The sequence below is a fragment of the Gopherus flavomarginatus genome, chromosome 10 (assembly GCF_025201925.1).
Source record: "Gopherus flavomarginatus isolate rGopFla2 chromosome 10, rGopFla2.mat.asm, whole genome shotgun sequence".
NCBI classification, from domain to species: domain Eukaryota; kingdom Metazoa; phylum Chordata; order Testudines; family Testudinidae; genus Gopherus; species Gopherus flavomarginatus.
In genome coordinates, this window is record NC_066626.1 from 78,618,876 (window position 1) to 78,636,446 (window position 17,571).

At 53.8% G+C, this 17,571-nt stretch overlaps 1 protein-coding gene across 1 annotated transcript in view; it reads right to left on the reverse strand.

Annotated features, from left to right (window-relative positions):
* Positions 1-1,023: 1,023 nt before the first annotated feature.
* IGFBP5 (insulin like growth factor binding protein 5) overlaps positions 1,024-17,571 on the reverse strand; it is a 29,185-nt gene continuing 12,637 nt past the window's right edge. Inside the window, exons 2-4 of the mRNA XM_050917171.1 lie at positions 5,044-5,267; positions 4,638-4,757; positions 1,024-3,570 (exon numbers count right to left, since the gene is read on the reverse strand). Coding sequence (XP_050773128.1) covers positions 3,439-3,570; positions 4,638-4,757; positions 5,044-5,267 — 476 coding nt within the window. The 3' untranslated portion in view covers positions 1,024-3,438. The remainder of the gene's footprint in view (positions 3,571-4,637; positions 4,758-5,043; positions 5,268-17,571) is intronic.

Sequence of the window (17,571 nt, forward strand, 5' to 3'; positions counted from 1 at the left end):
CTGTCCTTTAGCTTGGAGAGCCTTGGAGGGCTTTTCCTAGGCTGCTGACCCAGGCCCATCATTTCTCTACTTCCCCCTCCTTCCCCCAGGGTGTGTACAGTGGGGGGATCCCACTGCAGCCACGGAGACAGTCCTTTTCTCGCCCCCCACTGTAAACGCTGCCGAAAGCACAGAAATGAGGACCAAGTTCTCCCCCCAGTAAAAGCAAAGGGAGCCGTGCTACTGACTGCAGTGGCTTGGGGCTCGACCCTGGGGTAGCCGAGAGCCACATTTAGACTCACCTTTGCCCCATCAATAAAAGGTCTCAGGGTGCGAGCTATAAGGAACAGTTGGGAGGTGACAGCCCCCCCCCCCCCAGCCAGTAGCTGCCATTCCTAGCTGAGTGCAGTCATGGCGAGACCCCAGCCTAGCCCTGCCCAAACAGGCTTTCGTAGCTTTCAAGTTTCGGGGACTGAACCCACAGCAAGACAAACGAACAAGCAAGGGCGAGAGCGCGCAAGAAGGGAGGAAGGTGGGTACTGGCCTAAAACAGTCAGGCCTTGGGGGTCACTTGGGGAAGGCCCGTGGCAGAGGGACTGGCCAAGCCAGGCTGATGGGGGCACTGCCTCCCCGTGCGAGAGCTTAGCTGGCGCAGTCCGTCCCTCTTTGGGGTGCACATGGCCCCTGTGCTCTCTTCTCTGCCAGCAACCCCATTCTCCAAGGCTGTGGCTCGCCTATAATGCACACAGTGACCTCCAGAGCAAGGTGGGATCACCCTGGGTCTGCTCCTGGGGGCAGGGAGCTGAGCCAGATCAGGTTATAGGTGTGACTTTGGCAAACATCCCCTCTTCTTTCCATTTCCAATGGACTGACCCAGCCCACCAACGCCGAATGCCTTGAAACGTTGACCTGTTCAGGCTCCCCGGCCGGACTTGGCCATAGGAGCGTGTGCTCATCTGTCCCTTCAAGAACCCAGAGCTTCCAGGACAAGCTGGAGAGATGCCCAGGGCTGCTGGGTGGCCTGGTTTTGATGCTTCATGGGGTGGGTCCCAATGGCTGTGCTATCCGTGGCCATGCGTGGAATAAATCCCTGCCTCCTGTAACTCTATTGAGTACCCTGGGGCGGCCCTGCGTCCCCCGCACGCATCTGGCTGGCAGCCTGGTAGACGCGGGCAGGGCGAGGGAAAAGTGTCGTGAGCTTTCTGCATCTCCCTGCACTAGAGCTAGGGGGTGTGGGGTGTGGGGGCGGGGGAGTCCATGGACCATTCTGAGAACCAGGCTGTGGGTGGGCAGAGAGGGGACACATCTCATATGGCAAGGCCCACAGGACGGAGACCCGTGGACCTGCGCAGCCAGCCTTGCCCTGGGAAATGGTGCCACCTGGTGATAGGAGAAAGGTGTTTGGGGTGCTTTCTGCTCTCAAATCACTGCCAGTTTCTCAGTCTAAGTCTCTGCTTCCCTCACCTGGGCCTGGTTCCTGGTCACACTGTGGCCCCTCTGCACAATGCCAGGTGCTGCGTCTCCAGCTGGCCGCGGGAGGAAGCGTGGCCAGAGCACACTGCACTGGGGCCAGAGTGTAAGCCAGAGCAGTCCTGAGGCTGCCCTACCTGACCCTGGGGGCTGCCCAGCCCTGGAATACAAGGCGCCCGTTGCCCTGAGCACGTGCCTGGGGAACTGAGAATCAGGCTCCGTGAGCACGGCATGCTCTGGTGTTGGGAGCACGGCCTCAGGCACGGACAGGGCACGCTGGCACACACAGACTCCCTGCCAGTCTCCCACGGGGCAAAACCCTCTGCTCCGCTCAGCAAAACCAGCAGGGCAACCACTCCCCCCACCACTGCCCAAAGCCTGGTGGGGGAGGGAGGCACTGCCCAGCCCCGCAATGCCAGGCTCATGCTCCTCTGGGAAGGTCGAGGAAGAAACCCCACAACTCCTGGTCACGCAGTAGCCAGTCTAGCTCGGGGAGATTCCTTGGTTCCCTTTGATCTGCGCTAGTGTGTTGTGGGTGTCACGCTGGCTTTCCCGCGGATCAGCCCGCAGCAGGGCCCGTCCCAGCTGGCACAGGGAAGAAACCGTCGCACTCTTCATATCTCTAATTAGCACGCTGCCTGAGCCAGTCGTAGCCTCTGCCAGGATGGGGTGGGGCCTAGCTCTTTCGGTGGGCGCATCCGCACCCTCAGCGACATAGCAATGGATAGTGACAGCTTGAGCACCGGTAGTTCGCCAAAGCAGGGAGTCAGCCAAATGCCTCGTCCTCTTTGCTGCGGAGTCTCGTTGGGAGTGACCTTAACAAAGACCCTTGTCGTGGTGAAAGTAGGGGGGAAAGAAAACGGTCCCAAGAGTTAAATAATACACAAGTCCAAAAGCTGCAGTGATCTGGCCACGCCTGAAGATGCCGCTTGAGTTGGTCAGATCAGTGGCTTCCGTGGTGTGAGTCACAACAGCTGACGAGCTGGCCAAACAGTCCTGGCCAAGTTACGGCACTGATCCCACAATAACCTCTGCCGGGGCCAAGGCGTCTATGGAGCTCCTTGCAGGGGGAGAGACTTGACATTTGAATCTTACCATTGCAATAGAAGAAGAGAGAGGTTTGCATTTGGGCAAACGATTCTTTTGATGGGCAGGGACAATATCATTTGTTTTTCCCATCCTGACAGAGGGTGGTAAAGATTTTTGAGCCTGATCCCACAGCCATTTAAGCACAGCTGTCTCTGGGACTGCACCTGTGAGTAAAGTTACACTGTGTGGGTGGGGGGCCCGTTCACGTCTACAAGACGTAAGAATGGCCAGACTAGGTCAGATCAAAGGTGATTGGTTATCTTTGGGCTGTTTTTTTTTTTTTAAAAGGAGCCACCACTATTTTTTGCTGGCAGGAGCTGTTATCCCCTGACTAAAGAAACGCAAACCCGTTTCCAACAATGTTCTAGACCCCGACTGCCCAGAAAGCTGTGCATCTCTCTCTATAGAGACATCAAAGGACTTTTAGCGCCAGTGGAGGGTCAATATTCACTCTGGCAGTGCCAAACAAGCCACTCAAACACAAGGGCTGAGCGACGGACGTGTGCCTCAACGTGGGGCTTTGTCTGGTTTTGCTGGAGACCGTTTAGAAAGTTGCTGGCTAGTCTAAAAACCAAAACAAACAAAAAAAGACACCCTCCCCCATATCAACAAACCAAACCAAACCCACAATAGAAAAGCCCCCAAGTCGATGCCTACGTTGGCTGCGTCCCTGCATGGGGAGTCGAGAGCAGTTTTGGGGGGGTCTGTACTGGGAAGGCGGTGCCGGTTTGACTTCTGCTTTCCTCTTCTCCGTTAGCCGCCGCCGCCGAGCTGGCGAGGACGGGCTGCAGATTCCGAGGTCCTCAATTTCTTTCGTTTTTCGAAATGAGATGAAAGGGTTCGGAGTCCCGGGGCGTGGGGAGGCGTGGGGGCAGGGGGCAGGGGGATGGCGCAGGCCCTTCACTCGGTGACACCGCTGTCGAAGCTGTGACACTGCAGGTCGCCCGCCACGTAATTGGTCCCCGGCAGTTTCAGTCCATACTTGTCCACACACCAGCACAGCCCGCGCTTCCGCCCCCGGGACGGCTTGCACTGGGGAGGCGAGGAGAGATGCAAAGGGAGGTCAGTGGCAGGCGCGTCACGGGGAAGTAATGGTGCAGGGAGCAGAGCCCAGGCCTCAGTGCCGCGTGGCTACACGCCGAGAACGAGACGCAGCCATCACGTCTAATGGGGGTGCGACCTGGCACCAGTCCGTGACCTCGCCAAAGGCTAGCCCCATGGCTCAGGTGCTGTGCAGGACTTAGGAGAGAGCAGGGTTCGGTTCCTGGCTCTGTGCGACCTTGGGCAAGTCAGCTCAACTCTCTGGGCTTCAGTTCCCACTCTGTGAAATGGGATCAAGAATCCTTCCTTTCTCCCACCCTTTGCCTCGTTTCTCCAGGTGGAGCATGTGCTCTGTCTCTTGCTCTCAGTGCGCAACATGCCTAGCACAATGGACCCCCAGCCCCTCTGATTCCCAAGGCCAGGGCCTTCAGGTGCTACTGCTAAAAAGTGATTCAGAGACGATGCAGCTTCCTGCTAGCTGCTGCATGGGATGCCTGATGACACTTGACTTGATAGACCTCCTAGGAGGGTGGGTAGTAAGACAGCCCACCACTAACACGACCAGAGGAACCCTGCAGGGTGCGTCTAGGGCACAGCACTGTGGGAGAGAACCGACGAACAGACGGCCCGGTTTGTGCACAACTGGTGAGCCCTGGAACCCACGCCCAGGCTCGTGGAAATCCTGGTCGCGGTTTTACATCTGAGCTGAAAGAGGGCAGCCCGAGTGACCTGACAGCAGTGTCGCCTAGGGGCTAGACTGCCAGGCTGGGGTTCTAGGTTGGGTTCTGTTCCTGGCTCTGTCAGTGACCTTGGGCAGGTCACATCACTGCTCTATCCTCATTTTACAGATGGGGAAACCGAGGCACTATGCTCCCGCTCTGCTTGGTGAAGTGCTTTGGGAGCTAAGGACGGGAAATGCTGTGTAAGAGCTGGGGGCCATCATTAATGTCCCCACGCACTCTATTGGTTCGACACGGAGCTACCGGGGAGAGTGGCCCTGACAGAATCAGACCCTTGTCGTGGGGAGGGCCACGTAGGTTTCCCCTGGGGGAGCTCACCTGTTTCCTCTTGTAGAATCCCTTCCGGTCGCAGTTGGGAAGGTGAACGGCTCGTGGGATCATTCGTTCACTGGTTTTGATTTCCTGCAGCGAGGCCTCCATCTGCCTGCGGCAAGGGCCCTGCCAGAGGAGCGAGAGGATCAGCGAGAGCCCAGCAAGTCTTAGCCCGCAAACCAACCAAGAGCTGGGAATCCCGCACGCCCCCCAAATCAGTGACCCACTGGGCTCCTGGAAGTGATGGATTTCCCCAGCGCGGGGGTAGGAGAGAGCAGGGCAAAGCCTCATCTCCTGAATGGCAATACGGCCCCCCACTGGGCAGCCGTGCCCTCCTCTCTCAGCACCTGCTGCTGGGGGTGCTAGGTGGCAGGGGGAGGAAAGGGGCAGGCAAGGGGAACCCAGCACTCACCAGCTCGAACTCTTGCCTCAACTCAGGGACGGCGACCCGGGGATGCGCCGTGTTCTCCGCCCCGCCGACGAACTTGGACAAGGTCAGCTTCTTCCTGCGATCCTTCTTCAGGGCCTCGGCCTTGAGCTCGGAGAGGCGCCCGTGCTTGCGGTACACCTTGGGCGAGAAGGCCTCCTCCGCCATCTCCGAGGTGGTCGGCTCCTCGTGCTCGCGGGATTCCCGCTCTGGAGGGGGGACAAAGCAGAGCGACTTCTCCGTGAGCTGCCCATGGAACCTGCAGGGGCCAGCCCTACGTACGCCTCTCGCTGAGTGCCCACGGGGAGAGGGCTGACTCCCCCAATGAGAGCCATGCCACTGCAGCACTTTGGGCACCGTCTCTCCATAAAGGAGAGACCCTTCCTTCCAGCGCCATTCCCCATGAGGGCAGCCCCTGTGACTCTCACAAGACTCAGTCGCATTGGGTCAGGGAGTGGTCCCTATAGGTCCCAGGCCGCTGTGTATTGTTACATCGAACCAAGAGAGGCACAGGTACGTTACCGAATGCGTACACTCTGCCTGTCACATACATGCACAGATAGACGCTGGGACGCGCAGGACAAAGCCACGCCACGAACGGTTTCCACACAGTGCCTGAATTGGCTCAGCTTTGCTGGGGAGAAGCCTTCAGGCTGGGCAGAAAAGCCATCATCTCTTTGGGGCGTGGGGCTCAGAGGGACAATCCGACTGTGGAGGAGATGGTAGGAGGGATGGCCTGCTTCTCCGCTGCTGCCTTTCATTTGCCCCCAGGGGCAAAATCACCACAGGGTTTGGCAGGCTTAGCTCGAGACAGCAGGTCAGGTCTGGGGGCAGCTGCCAGGGAGATGTAGGGCTCAGGAGGGGAATAGCAGGAGATGCTTGGCATCAGGATTGGGGAGCTTTGGCAGAGCTGGGAGGTTCCTTTTAGGTAGCTGAACGCAGGGTCCACCCTAAAACCTCGTGTGCAGCATTGCTGGTGCACAGTGAGTGTCATGGTCCAACCAGAGGGGAGTGCATGTTTGCAGTAGCTAAGTCATCCCCGAACAGTGCATATCTAGTCTCTGCAGTGTGGGGGGATCCTTCTGGATGAGTTCTTATTGGGATGATCAGCCTCAAGCTGTGTGTGTGTGTGTGTCTGTGCCTAAGTCATCTGCTGTTTCATCCACTGTAGTTACCCCCATATACGCTGGGAGACCTTCGGAACACTTTGCTCCCAGGCAATATGATTTTAACAGCTGGGATGTCAGCAGGGCTCCCAAGTGCTTATATATAGGAGTGAGCCGGTGACAGCCTATACTTAGCTGACTTGTGACCTTTAATACAGCCACTGGAGTGAAAGAGGGTTATTTCTGGTTCTAGATGTGAATATAGTGCTCCCCTCCAGAGACAGTGGAACCCTGGGCCATATTCCCACCAGGCCTGTTCTATTGTAGAGGCCCCTCTGGCAGAGGCAACATAAAGAGATGGCAAATGCACACTGGGGCAGGGGACAACAGGGGGAAGAATGGAATAGAATCGTTCTGCCTCACGCAGCCAGGAATACAAATATCAACCTACTTAGATGTCCTCATGATGGTGGCGGGGGGGAATATGACTCGAATTTGGTCACAATGAACCCAACATGTGCAAAGGATGATCCTTGTGCAAGGAATAAGCCTGCAGATGATCTTGGGGCAGATGGGATGCCAGCCCCACAGAAGACGATTCTGTGACAAGCAGAGATACTCATTGACATAAAGAAAATTATTGTCTGACCTAGCCCAGGTGCAGGCTAGGAAAAGGCCAACAAGATATTTTCACCAGGACCTAATGCAGCCACCTCTGGGGTGGACCATTACGTTTAACAGCATACGGCAACACTGCAACATCATGTAGGATAGGAGGGGAAGTTTTAAGGGAGGTAGAATGTAATGGGAGTTATATTTCAGAGTGTCATTCACAGGCCCTCAGGAGTCTGTCAAGCCAGACAGCAATAAATAACGGTCCAGCCAGCAATCGCCGACCGGGGTACTGGCACTTACAGAAAGGAAGCATTTCACCTGCTGATCAGCAGGTGGCAGCACATGCCTGCAGTTCGCACTTAATGCAAGGCAAAACCCTGCAAAATCAGCACGGGGGTTTCATAAGGGCGGGAGGGTCTCAGAATTGGTGCGCTGGAGGGTGGCAACTCAGACCCTGTGGTCCTTACAGCTGTCAGTCCAAGCCTCCCACACCCACACCCACTTCACAATTTCAATCAATGCCAAGTCGAACTTTTCCTCTCCCAGCTCTGAGAAAATCCAAATATGCTACTTGGCAAAGTCGTGTCTCAGCCTAGCAGCTACTCACATGCATTATCGAAAGCCATGCAATGAACCTGATCAGGGCAGGGTAAATCCTACTACAGCCTCTCAGGATCGTACTCAAACCTGCTGGATTCAACAGAGCCTGATGTACCTTCTTCAGTCCTGACAGGGTTCCCATCATCCCTGCATCTAACGCCTCACAACACTTGCGAGGCAGGGCACTGTTGTTATGCCCATTGTACAGATGGGGAAACCAAGGCACACGCTCACACAGGAAGTCTCTGGCAGAAGGGGGAACTGACACAAAGTCTTCCAAGTCCCAGATTTGCACACTAACCACCAAGCCATCCTCCCTCTCTCTCATTTTGTGAGGCCCAAGGCTTATCTGTGCACTCAGGTTTTCTCAGGTGCAGATGATGTGTTTTTGCTTGTTGGAGGAAACAAATGTATTGATTAAATAAAACATGAAAAGATCACGCCTGAAAGAATGAACCAGTTGGGAAACAGGAGCCGGTCAGTTACCTGGTCTGTGTCTTGTCAGTTACAATGACCAGCCAGCAGCCACTAGTCCCTAGATGTTGTTGTTTATGTTTTCACCAGGAAATGGGGCAGTTTTACACTGAAGTCTTTTCATTCGCCAGATCATGGAAATAAATACCCTACTCTGCCAAGCTGTATTAACCATACCTACACCCTGGGCATAAATGAGCGACGTCTCTTTGTACAAAGTGATGCCCTCCCCAGGCCAACGGAAAAGCTGGGCAGCAAAGCAGCATATACCACAGCGTAACACTGACTCCACCAGGCATTGGATTGAGCCCACAGGCCATCAGCCTAGGAAAGCAGGTAAGAAGCGAGGTGGTGCAACGTGAGATCCACTTGGTGCGGCATCCTACCTCTGGCAGCGCCCAAGTCCTGATACGCCAGAGGAAGGAAGAACCCTCCCCACAACGCCCCTGGCCAATTGTGCTGTATTACTCCACAGAAGGAAACGTTCTTTCCGAAAACCCAGCTGATGTTTGGATTACGTCCTGAAGAATGGGGATTGACGGTGCTGGTCGTTTTTAGCCCAGCTTGCGTCAGTGCAGGAGCTAGTCTCATTCACCTGGGTCAGGCCACCGGACGAGGCAGAGCCGGGCAGTGGAACATAGGGGGGAGACTGGAAGGCAGCGCAGCTGCTGGGAGACGGGCGTGAGCACCGCCGCTCTCATTACATCTCCCAGGAATGTTTCTGAAGAGCATTACCGCCCTCACCATTCTCGGTCTTCCAGTCACCAGCTGCATCAGCATCGTCGGCTTTAAAAACTTGTTTTGGACATTGGGCCCTGGCACTGGTGCTCAGCTCCTGCTGGAATCATGTGTGAGCACCATGATCCCACGCCCACTGAATACTCAGCTGTAATAGTAAGTGGGCGGGGGGGAGAGCCAGCTGAAAACTAACATCTCTCTCCTGGTATGCAGCTGTTTTTAGAATGAATAGTTCAGATTGAATTTTTCCTTTAAAAACATATAACCCTAATAAATAACCCTACGATAACAAAGCAGGGTGTACAGCCTGGCATTCCGTGCAACCCTACAATCACAAACCAGGATGTGCAGCCCAGCACTCAGGCCAGCCTCCTCTACTGTCTGTACAGTGTCAGCTACAGAGATAATCATGAACTGGAAGCCTGGGTCCTGGATCTTCCCAAACTCTGCCACGTGGATTTTGGTTTTGGGGGGATCTGGTGGCCACTCAAGAAAATGACCTGGTCCAGCTCGAATGCAGCATTCCTCTCTTTTCTGAAGGGGCTGCCAGTGGCACAGGTATGACCAGGGAGAAGCCATGTAAGGACACCAACAGAGCACTTTGTTTCTGCTTGCTGTAATTTGTAATTTTGCAAACCTGGAATTTATCTGCAAGCCAGAATCATGAGTAGTAAGTGGATGGCCCAGTTCTGATCCCTTTTAGGAAGTAGGAGAGAGATGGAAGATGTGAGCCGACGCCCTGGAAAGGGAATGGATTTGAGGGGTGCGTGGCCGGCAGGCTGGCATTTCCCAAACTGATTTACACCTGTCTAGCTCCTGATACCCCTAGAGTTGTTCTTCTGTATTCGCCAGAGCATTATCTTGCTCCGATTAACACCCTGGCGTCCTCTGATCTCCACTGCACCCGAAGCTGGATCTCAGTCACTGTGATGATAAGTTTACTTCTCGGTCAGCCTCGTCTTTCTATTCCCCCCTGGACATGGTTCGGTTTGTGCAAAACCACTGCCCAGCTGACGAAGCTTTTACAAAAGACATCAGGTCTCACTTTAGTGGAGTCCTTGCCTGCCAGAGGGAGAGGGTGGGAGCCTGTAAATCCAGGAGAGCTGGTTGTGTTTTCAATCCACTGATCCACCTCTTGGAGCCTACGGCAGGGGGCTCCCCAGCCCCAGAAATCCAAGAACGGTTCCCTAGCTCCTGCTTTGCTAGAGTTACTCATGAGGCTGGCGTCCCAGTTGGGAAGGGAGGGCCAAGCAGTGCCCAGGGTTGGGGGAGGGTGGCGAGGAGAGCTGCCAGACCCCCCCTCGCCTCTCCTCCCCAAACAGGAGCTCAGTGGGATCCTGCCAGGGATCATGTATTCCTTGGCTGGACCATTAGGGAGCGACTTGTATCCGGCGGCGTGCACACTCCCGGCCCAGGCTGCGTTACTGATACAGCCTCTCGCTGTCACCCAATCCCCCTCCTCGCTCCGGCCGAGAGAACCTGAGCTGGGCTCTGCAATCGGGATAAGATGCCCACGTCAGCAACACATTAACGCCTGCCGAAAGCCTCCACCTACCGAAACCTGCTCCGTTACCCCCAGACAGGCCAGGTTGTGGCTGCTGGGACTGAACAAGACCCAGGGGTTCTGCAGTTCTGCTCCCAAAAGACAGAGGGAAAAACACCTCCCGGGCCAGCATCCCCGGATGGGCATGCAGGAGCCTAGCAGCTCAGGAAGGAGACTCACGTTTGCCTCCTACTCCAGCAGGATCTGCCCCACCCCCAGCGCAGCAGCCCAGGCCAACCTCTAAGCCGCTTGCCAGCCCTGAGGATTCAGTTACAGTCTGATTGCCTTTTGCAGAGGCAGGAAATGCTAACCTTTCCCACCGTTTTACCCTTGGAGAGAGCTGTTGGGACCCAGGGGAGGAAGACGCTACTGGGGGGCAAGGACTGGCCTATTCGTTCCTAGTTGGGGCTCCTTGCAAGATTGCCCAGTGCAGGGAGGCAGCTTAATTAAATATAAACATTGTGGACGAGTGCGGAGAGAGCCAACAATTCTGAAATGTGGGCGGAGCTTGGGACGGTGGGTGGAGTTTGAATACAGCATCACCTACCGTGCCCCATCTCCACTGGGACCCCTATGCACTCAGTGGGCCCCATTCTTAGTTACCCCTTGGAGCAGGAAAGGTAGGGGGAAAAAGTTGCTTTAAGCAACTTTTGTGCTCCTTGAATTCTAGGACTGCCTGGTGACTGACAAGTTAGAACAGCCTCAGGGCTGCTCTAAACTGTGCTCTGCTCCCTTAACCTCCCATGGGCCCTGGTAAGCAGAGAACAGCCATAGTGCCATGCACTCCTGCCCTTTGTGCAGCGGGCTGAGAGCAGGACCAGTTTAACAACAGCAATCATTAACAACAGCTACACATCACAACTGACAAACTTGTGTTGCTTCTAACCCAGCCTGGATTTGAATCCGTGCTCATGATGCGGGGAAGGCTCGGGAGCCCATCACCACGTCCCTGAGCCATTTGGTCTAATCCAGCTGCAAGGTCTGACCCTGTGTTTGAGGTACATGGGGAAGAGGCCCTATCTCAGTGTAACACTGACAGACTCCAGTCATTGGCAGGCAGGATCGAACCTGGGACCTCTGGAGCTAAATGCATGAAGCTCTACTCCATGACCTAAAAGCCACATGGCCCACATGTAGAACAGAGGTTGTAGCAGACTCACTAATCTCTAAGTAGTCTCGGTGCCACAGATCACCACGCCCAGGTGGTGTGCAGGTTTCAAATCGATCCAATCACCTGGCAGGGTTTTTCCTTTTGCTGTGAAAGCGAAGGGCATGAGGGACTGCACAGAGCCGGTTGGAGGCTGCTGGGATCAGGTGGGAGGCAGGGAACTTGTACAACCAGATGATAACGACTTAACAATAACGGGCTGCTTAGGAAAACCCTGGCAGGCGGGACGGGCCCCGTAATGACAGCGGTTGTGTGAACAAATGACCCCGTTCCTCAGGGAGCTGGAGGGGAGAGGAGAGTAGGTGGCAGACAGGGAGGCTGGTCAGCATGAGGCCTTCCGCCTTAGGGTTCCCACTCAGGCCAAACGCCCCGATGAAGTCACCTGGTGATCTCAGTTCCTCGGCATGCCCCCACAGATCGGGGGCCCCAGCCTCCAGCCAGGCACACTGAACTCAGCTTCAGCATCCTTTGGCACAAGCAGGAGCGAGAGAGGCCAGGGCCTGAGCCAGCTCTCAGGGACCTTGTCCTGCTAAGCAAGAGAGACGGCTCGAGTCGGACGTGATCAGCTGTCACGGGCTTTGGCTTGGTAAGAGTGAGTGGCAGAGTTCTGGGCTGTAGGGGGCTCTCAGAGGGACTGCCAAGGGTCAGAGCCAGGATCTACTGCACTGCGTGTAGAGCACATCAGTGATGTTTGTTCGCAGATAAGACTAAATTGAGAGGAGTCGCACGCAACAATGTGGATAGAAAACCCCCCCAAAGGGGGGGAGCGGATTAGAAACATGGGCAGATTCAGCTGGAATGACTGACGCAAAGCCACCTAGGGAATACAAGCTGAAACATCCGTCCCCGCTGGGAGGGAGCAAGCTGAGAAATAGCGATGCTGAACGTGTCCCAGGGTGTGAGTGGAGCACACATTCGATGCAAGTTTGCAACGTGATATATGGCTGCAGAAAAGAGCAATTTTCGAATCACAGAATATCAGGCTGGAAGGGCCCTCAGGAGGTATCTAGTCCAACCCCCTGCTCCAAGCAGGACCAACAGCAACTAAATCATCCCAGCCAGGGCTTTGTCAAGCTGGGCCTTAAAAACCTCTAAGAAAGGAGATTCCACCACCTCCCTAGGGAACCCATTCCAGTGCTTCACCACCCTCCTAGTGAAACAGTGTTTCCTAATATCCAACCTAGACCTCCCCCTCTGCAACTTGAGACCATTACACCTTGCTCTGTCATCTGGTACCACTGAGAACTGCCGATCTCCATCCTCTTTGGAACCCCACAAAAACATCACAACATCATCGCATCATGGAGCAAGAAGATGACCATCCCTTCCTCCGGCAATGTTTTGCTTTGTTTGGTGCACCCCCTTAAAAGAAGGGTATTGCTCAACAGGTGGCTGCTCAGAGAAGGGCAGCAAACGTGGTCAGGGGACTGGATGGACTGAACTATGGGCCAACGTTTGGCCTACTTTAGCCAAGTGGTGAATCAACAGGACACATCATAGCAGCCTACAAATATCTGCAGTGTGAACAGCCAGAGGATGATTTCAGGTGGCTCTCGGGGGTCTAACTAGGTGTGATGGAAGAGGTAATATTTAGGCTAGATATCACAGATACTTCACAGATACAATGTGATGTGTGACCTTGTCTCCTGAGTCATCATTTCAGACCATTAGAGCTAGACTAGAATAATGCACTGGAGCAGGTACTGTAAGCAACAACCCTGTGATGGTTTGGAGAATGGCTGGAGGATCTCCTAGCTCTTCTCCATCTCTTGGTTCAATGAGCCCACAAGCTCAGAATCCGGCACCAACATTCTAGCACACTGGACCCAGTTGGGGAAAACCAGGCTGAGCCATCTGTCAATCCCAGCTTGTGACACAAAAGGTTTGTCCTTCTCCTTCCAGAGGAGCTATTTGGGCCAGTGGCGCATTGGGGCCTTCTCAACCAATCAGCGTCTCCTCTCTGCACCGACACGCTGGAGAAGACTCTGCTGAGTCAGCTGCTGCTCGCCTGTAGGGAGTAACTATGTGTGACAAGGGACAGGAAGGTGTTTTACACCAGCGCTACTACCCGGGCTGTTCTAAAACAAATGGGATTGATTTGAAATGCAGGCCTGGGAGTGCATTAACCCAATGACCGTGATGCACCTGGGCTGAGCCGGAGAAGAAAGAAGCTTAGTTTAGTGCCTGGGAAAGGCGCACCCAGGGGAACGACTTCATTTAGACCTGCGTTTTTCAGTCTGCATTACAAGTGCAGCCCGATCGGTGTAGGCAGAGGGTCAAATCACTAGCTTAGCATGATCTGTCTGTGATGCTCATGTGTTTCTGTCACTGGGAGAGGTAAAATTGTCCCTGCAATATACTTTTGTTATTGGCGGTGTAGGGATACAGTGGTAGAGAGTGTTGTAACTCCTTTTATTCAATCACACAAGTATTTTAACTGCCTGTAATAACTTAGGAGTCCCACAAAGGCTTATACAGGTGAAAATCCATGCACTCACTCAAACAGTCCCACTGACTTCATGAGTAAGTGTTTGCAGTATTGGCCACCAAATGCTCCTAAAGCCATCACAGGTGCTAGTCCTCAGTGAGGCCAACAAAATAAAACCCCTGTGGTGATCCTAGTGCAAGTCATTTTTGAGCTAGGATGAGCCACAAATATCAAACAAATAAAACAATTACGAAACTTTCCAAAGAATGAAAACACTGAGGGCAAGAATTCCCTCCGCTGTAATTCGATGACGGTCCATTGACTTCAGCCACGCAGTGTGGATTTAAACCAGCTGAGGATCTGGCCTTTAGTGTAAATACTCGTCTCTCTCAATTGCTTTGGTTCATTGGTCTTGTGCTTTCTAAAAGCAATTTGACTCAGGCACCAGACCACACAAGGGAACGGCAGGTGGATTGGATTGGATTTGGTGAGGCTACAGTGGGCTGTGGGGGAGGAGCTGTTTCAAAATCAGGCTTACAATAGGAAGCTGCAGTAACTTCAGTCTTGATGATGGAGAGATTAGCAGTTCTCCAGATGGTGGGGATTTCTCCATGATCTCTGGAACTACAGAAGATGCAGAGGGATGAACAGAGGGAGAGCAGAGAGGCAGCTAAATTCAATATTGTCAGGACTGGTAATTTTGTTTCCATGATCAGAGGTTAAAATGGTTATCTCTCTCTGCACCCCCTTCCACCAGACACAGACCACAGGGTGGAGAAATTAAGAAGTCCTTCCCTTACCCATCCTCCAAGGGATTCCAAGCAGCAAGGAGGGAGATGGGGAAAAGAGAGAAAAACGCCCTTCTAGAAAATGATTTGTAAATAGCCCCATGAATTGCTTGGTGGTAACGGGGCACCAGAAGGTCAGAATCAGAGGTGCCGACATCTTGTCATGGCTGTGTTTATTGGTAACAAAAAAGTTTCAAAACTTTACGCAAAAAATGGGAACGTGAGACTCTTCCCTGAGGACATCCTAGCACTCCAGGCCCTGAGCTGCCAGGAGTCTGGCCCCAGGAGACACCCCCAAAGCGGGAATGAGCTCCCCCCAAAAAAATCTTAGCTGCATTGCTATGAAGGGGGTATGGCAGGTTGGAACAGGACCCTAACAAACATCACACAGCAAGGGTCAGAAATCATTCCTCAGGCCCTGGTGCCAGATGACTCAACAGGAGAGGCATGGGGCGGAGCTGTGAGTTTGGGATGGTTAGTAACTCTGCTCTCTCTGGCTAGCTGGAGCCTTCCCTAAGGCTCAGTTGGAGCCCGGCTCACTTTGCTGCAGCCTGCACGAAACGTGCATGTACGTTCTGCTGAAATGACAGCACTGTTAGAACATAAATCAGAGTTAATGAAACAAAACCGAGCCAGGCCCGAGGAAGCATAGCAAGGACAGGCCTAGAAGCTAAGGGGAAGAAGAGACTTTTACCAGAAAATACAACAGTATTCAGGAGTGAGGATCCCAGACACTAGAGATTCCAGGGGTAGGACTGCAGAAGTTTTGCCTATTGCTGTAGAATAGGGGAGTGGTTTTGCCCAAGGCCAAAGTTCAGATAAAGGGGAGATCTTTGTTATTTTCCGAGTGAGTAGAGGAGGGGACTCTAGAGTTGGGGATCTGCTCCATTACAGATGCTGAACTCCCTTTTAAATATAGCTGCATGAGAGGTAGCCACAAAACTCTACAACAGTGGTTCTCAAACTGTTTTAATGGAGTCACCTGGGCTGGCGTTAGACTGGCTGGGGCCCAGGGCTGAAGCCTGAGCCCTGGGCAGCAGGAATCAGGCTTCGGCTTCTGTCCTGGGCAGTGGGGCTCAGATTACAGCCCCCACCCCACCTGGGGCTGAAGCCCTTAGGCTTTGGCTTTGGTCCCCCCACCCGGGGTGGCAGGGCTCAGACGGGCTCAGGTTTCAGTCCCCCGCTCCTGAGGTCACGTAGTAATTTTTGTTGTCGGAAAGGGGTCGTGGAGCAATGAAGTTTGAGAACCCCTGGTCTAGAAAAAGCTCTGGGGATTGGTAATGGGATAGGGGGCCTTTCACCTCCAGGACACTGGTTTGATTCCAAGGCAGGCAAGTAGTGAGTGAAAGCTGTTATCATCTGACAGCTGTTCCGTGGCCTAGTAGAAATGAGCATGGGAGGTAGAAGAGGGGTTGGGTGGGGAATCACGAGTCTGTTCCTGGTGGACAGGTCTCCACATCACAAAATCCAGCATTTCTAATACATTGGGGCTCTTGTTGCCAGCCTGAGCAGAGAAGCCAAGCACCCAATGGGCCATGGAGACTGGACCTTTGTGTCATCCCTAAAGGGGCGAGGTGCATTGGAAGGGGACTGCATGGAGGAATCTTGTGCTGGTTTGGGGACAAACAGAGGGAGGACTTCAGTCTTTTGCGCTGTTACCTTTCACCAGAACTATCAAGAAGGAGGGCAAAGAGAAGAGCGAGCACAATCGTTATCAAACTGCAGAAGAAATGGGCGGGTGCATGTGCTGGAAGAGAGAAAGTAAAACCCAACAAGAAACTTAACCTAGTGACTTGTGCCTTCAGCATCTGAACCACACAGGACTCCACTCTGGGACTCCAGCCTGATTCTCAAGGACGTCCCTGGAGTCGGGTGGAAAAGATCGGTTGGATGATCCGCTCCCACCTCTGCACTAGCGTGAGATTATGCCGCTCGGTATTAAACGTTGCAAGCAACCAGCTTTCTGCCTTTTCCTTTGGGAAACTATTCTACTCTCTAATAGATCTCATCAGCAGGAAATCGCTCAGCCAATTTAATCCTTTTACTACTCACTCTGCTCCTGGCTGCCACCCTAGGCAATTCCTCTCCCAGGTTGATGCTTACTCCCTTCCTTTATGGCAGACTGAAACCTCTGCTTTCCAAGCCAGATTTGAACCTGCACCCCCAATCCTTCCTAGCACTTTCCCTGTCTGTGCTACAACCCCCTGAAACATAAGAGACATGGATTCAATGCTTTCCTCTGACACAGACTCCCTGTGTGACCTTGGCATGTCACTTACTCTCTCCATCCTTCCGTTCCCCCGTGAACGGGTGAGGAATACAGAGACGGAGACTAAAGCTGGATGGGACCACTCTGAGGATCTAGTCTGACCTCCTGCGTAGCACAGGCCACAGGACTTCCCCGAAATCCCTCCTGTTTGAACTAGGGCAGGTCTTCTAGAAAAACATCCAACCTTGTTTAAAAAACTGCCAGGGATGGAGACTTCCCCGTGAGATCAAAGATTGTGAGTGGCTCCCATGCTGTGGTGATAGGGGCCATGTACCTACCTGTGCTAGATAACCCCAGTACCCAGGCCACGTTCCAGGGCCGACATCCCAGCTCGTCTAAAAAATGCCTTTGGATGTTTAACGGCTGCAGCCGGACGGAACCGTGGGAGAGAGAGCACTGCATGCAGCACAGCGTCCATAACGCAGTATCGACTCCGGGCCGCAACACCAGTGCCATTTCTCACAGCACAGCACCCCCTAGCACCGTGCTGGGGAACTGGCGCAGTACTAAGTCCCTGCTATTTGCAACCTGGCACTGGATTCAGTACTGGTTCTCAAGGAGCGGGTGTCACCCACTGCGCCCCACCACCACTTCTTCTAGCACCACGAGGGGGTCTCTCATCCCTACACTGGCCCAATCCAGCTCATGAGGGCTGGTGGGAATGACACAACCCACTGTCTGGCTGTATGACTGCAGAGGTCATGTGGATACAGGCAGGTGGCCAGTTCGCTGGAGACCCACAGGAGTTGAAAGGGAAGGGAAAAATATCCATTGTGTTGATTCA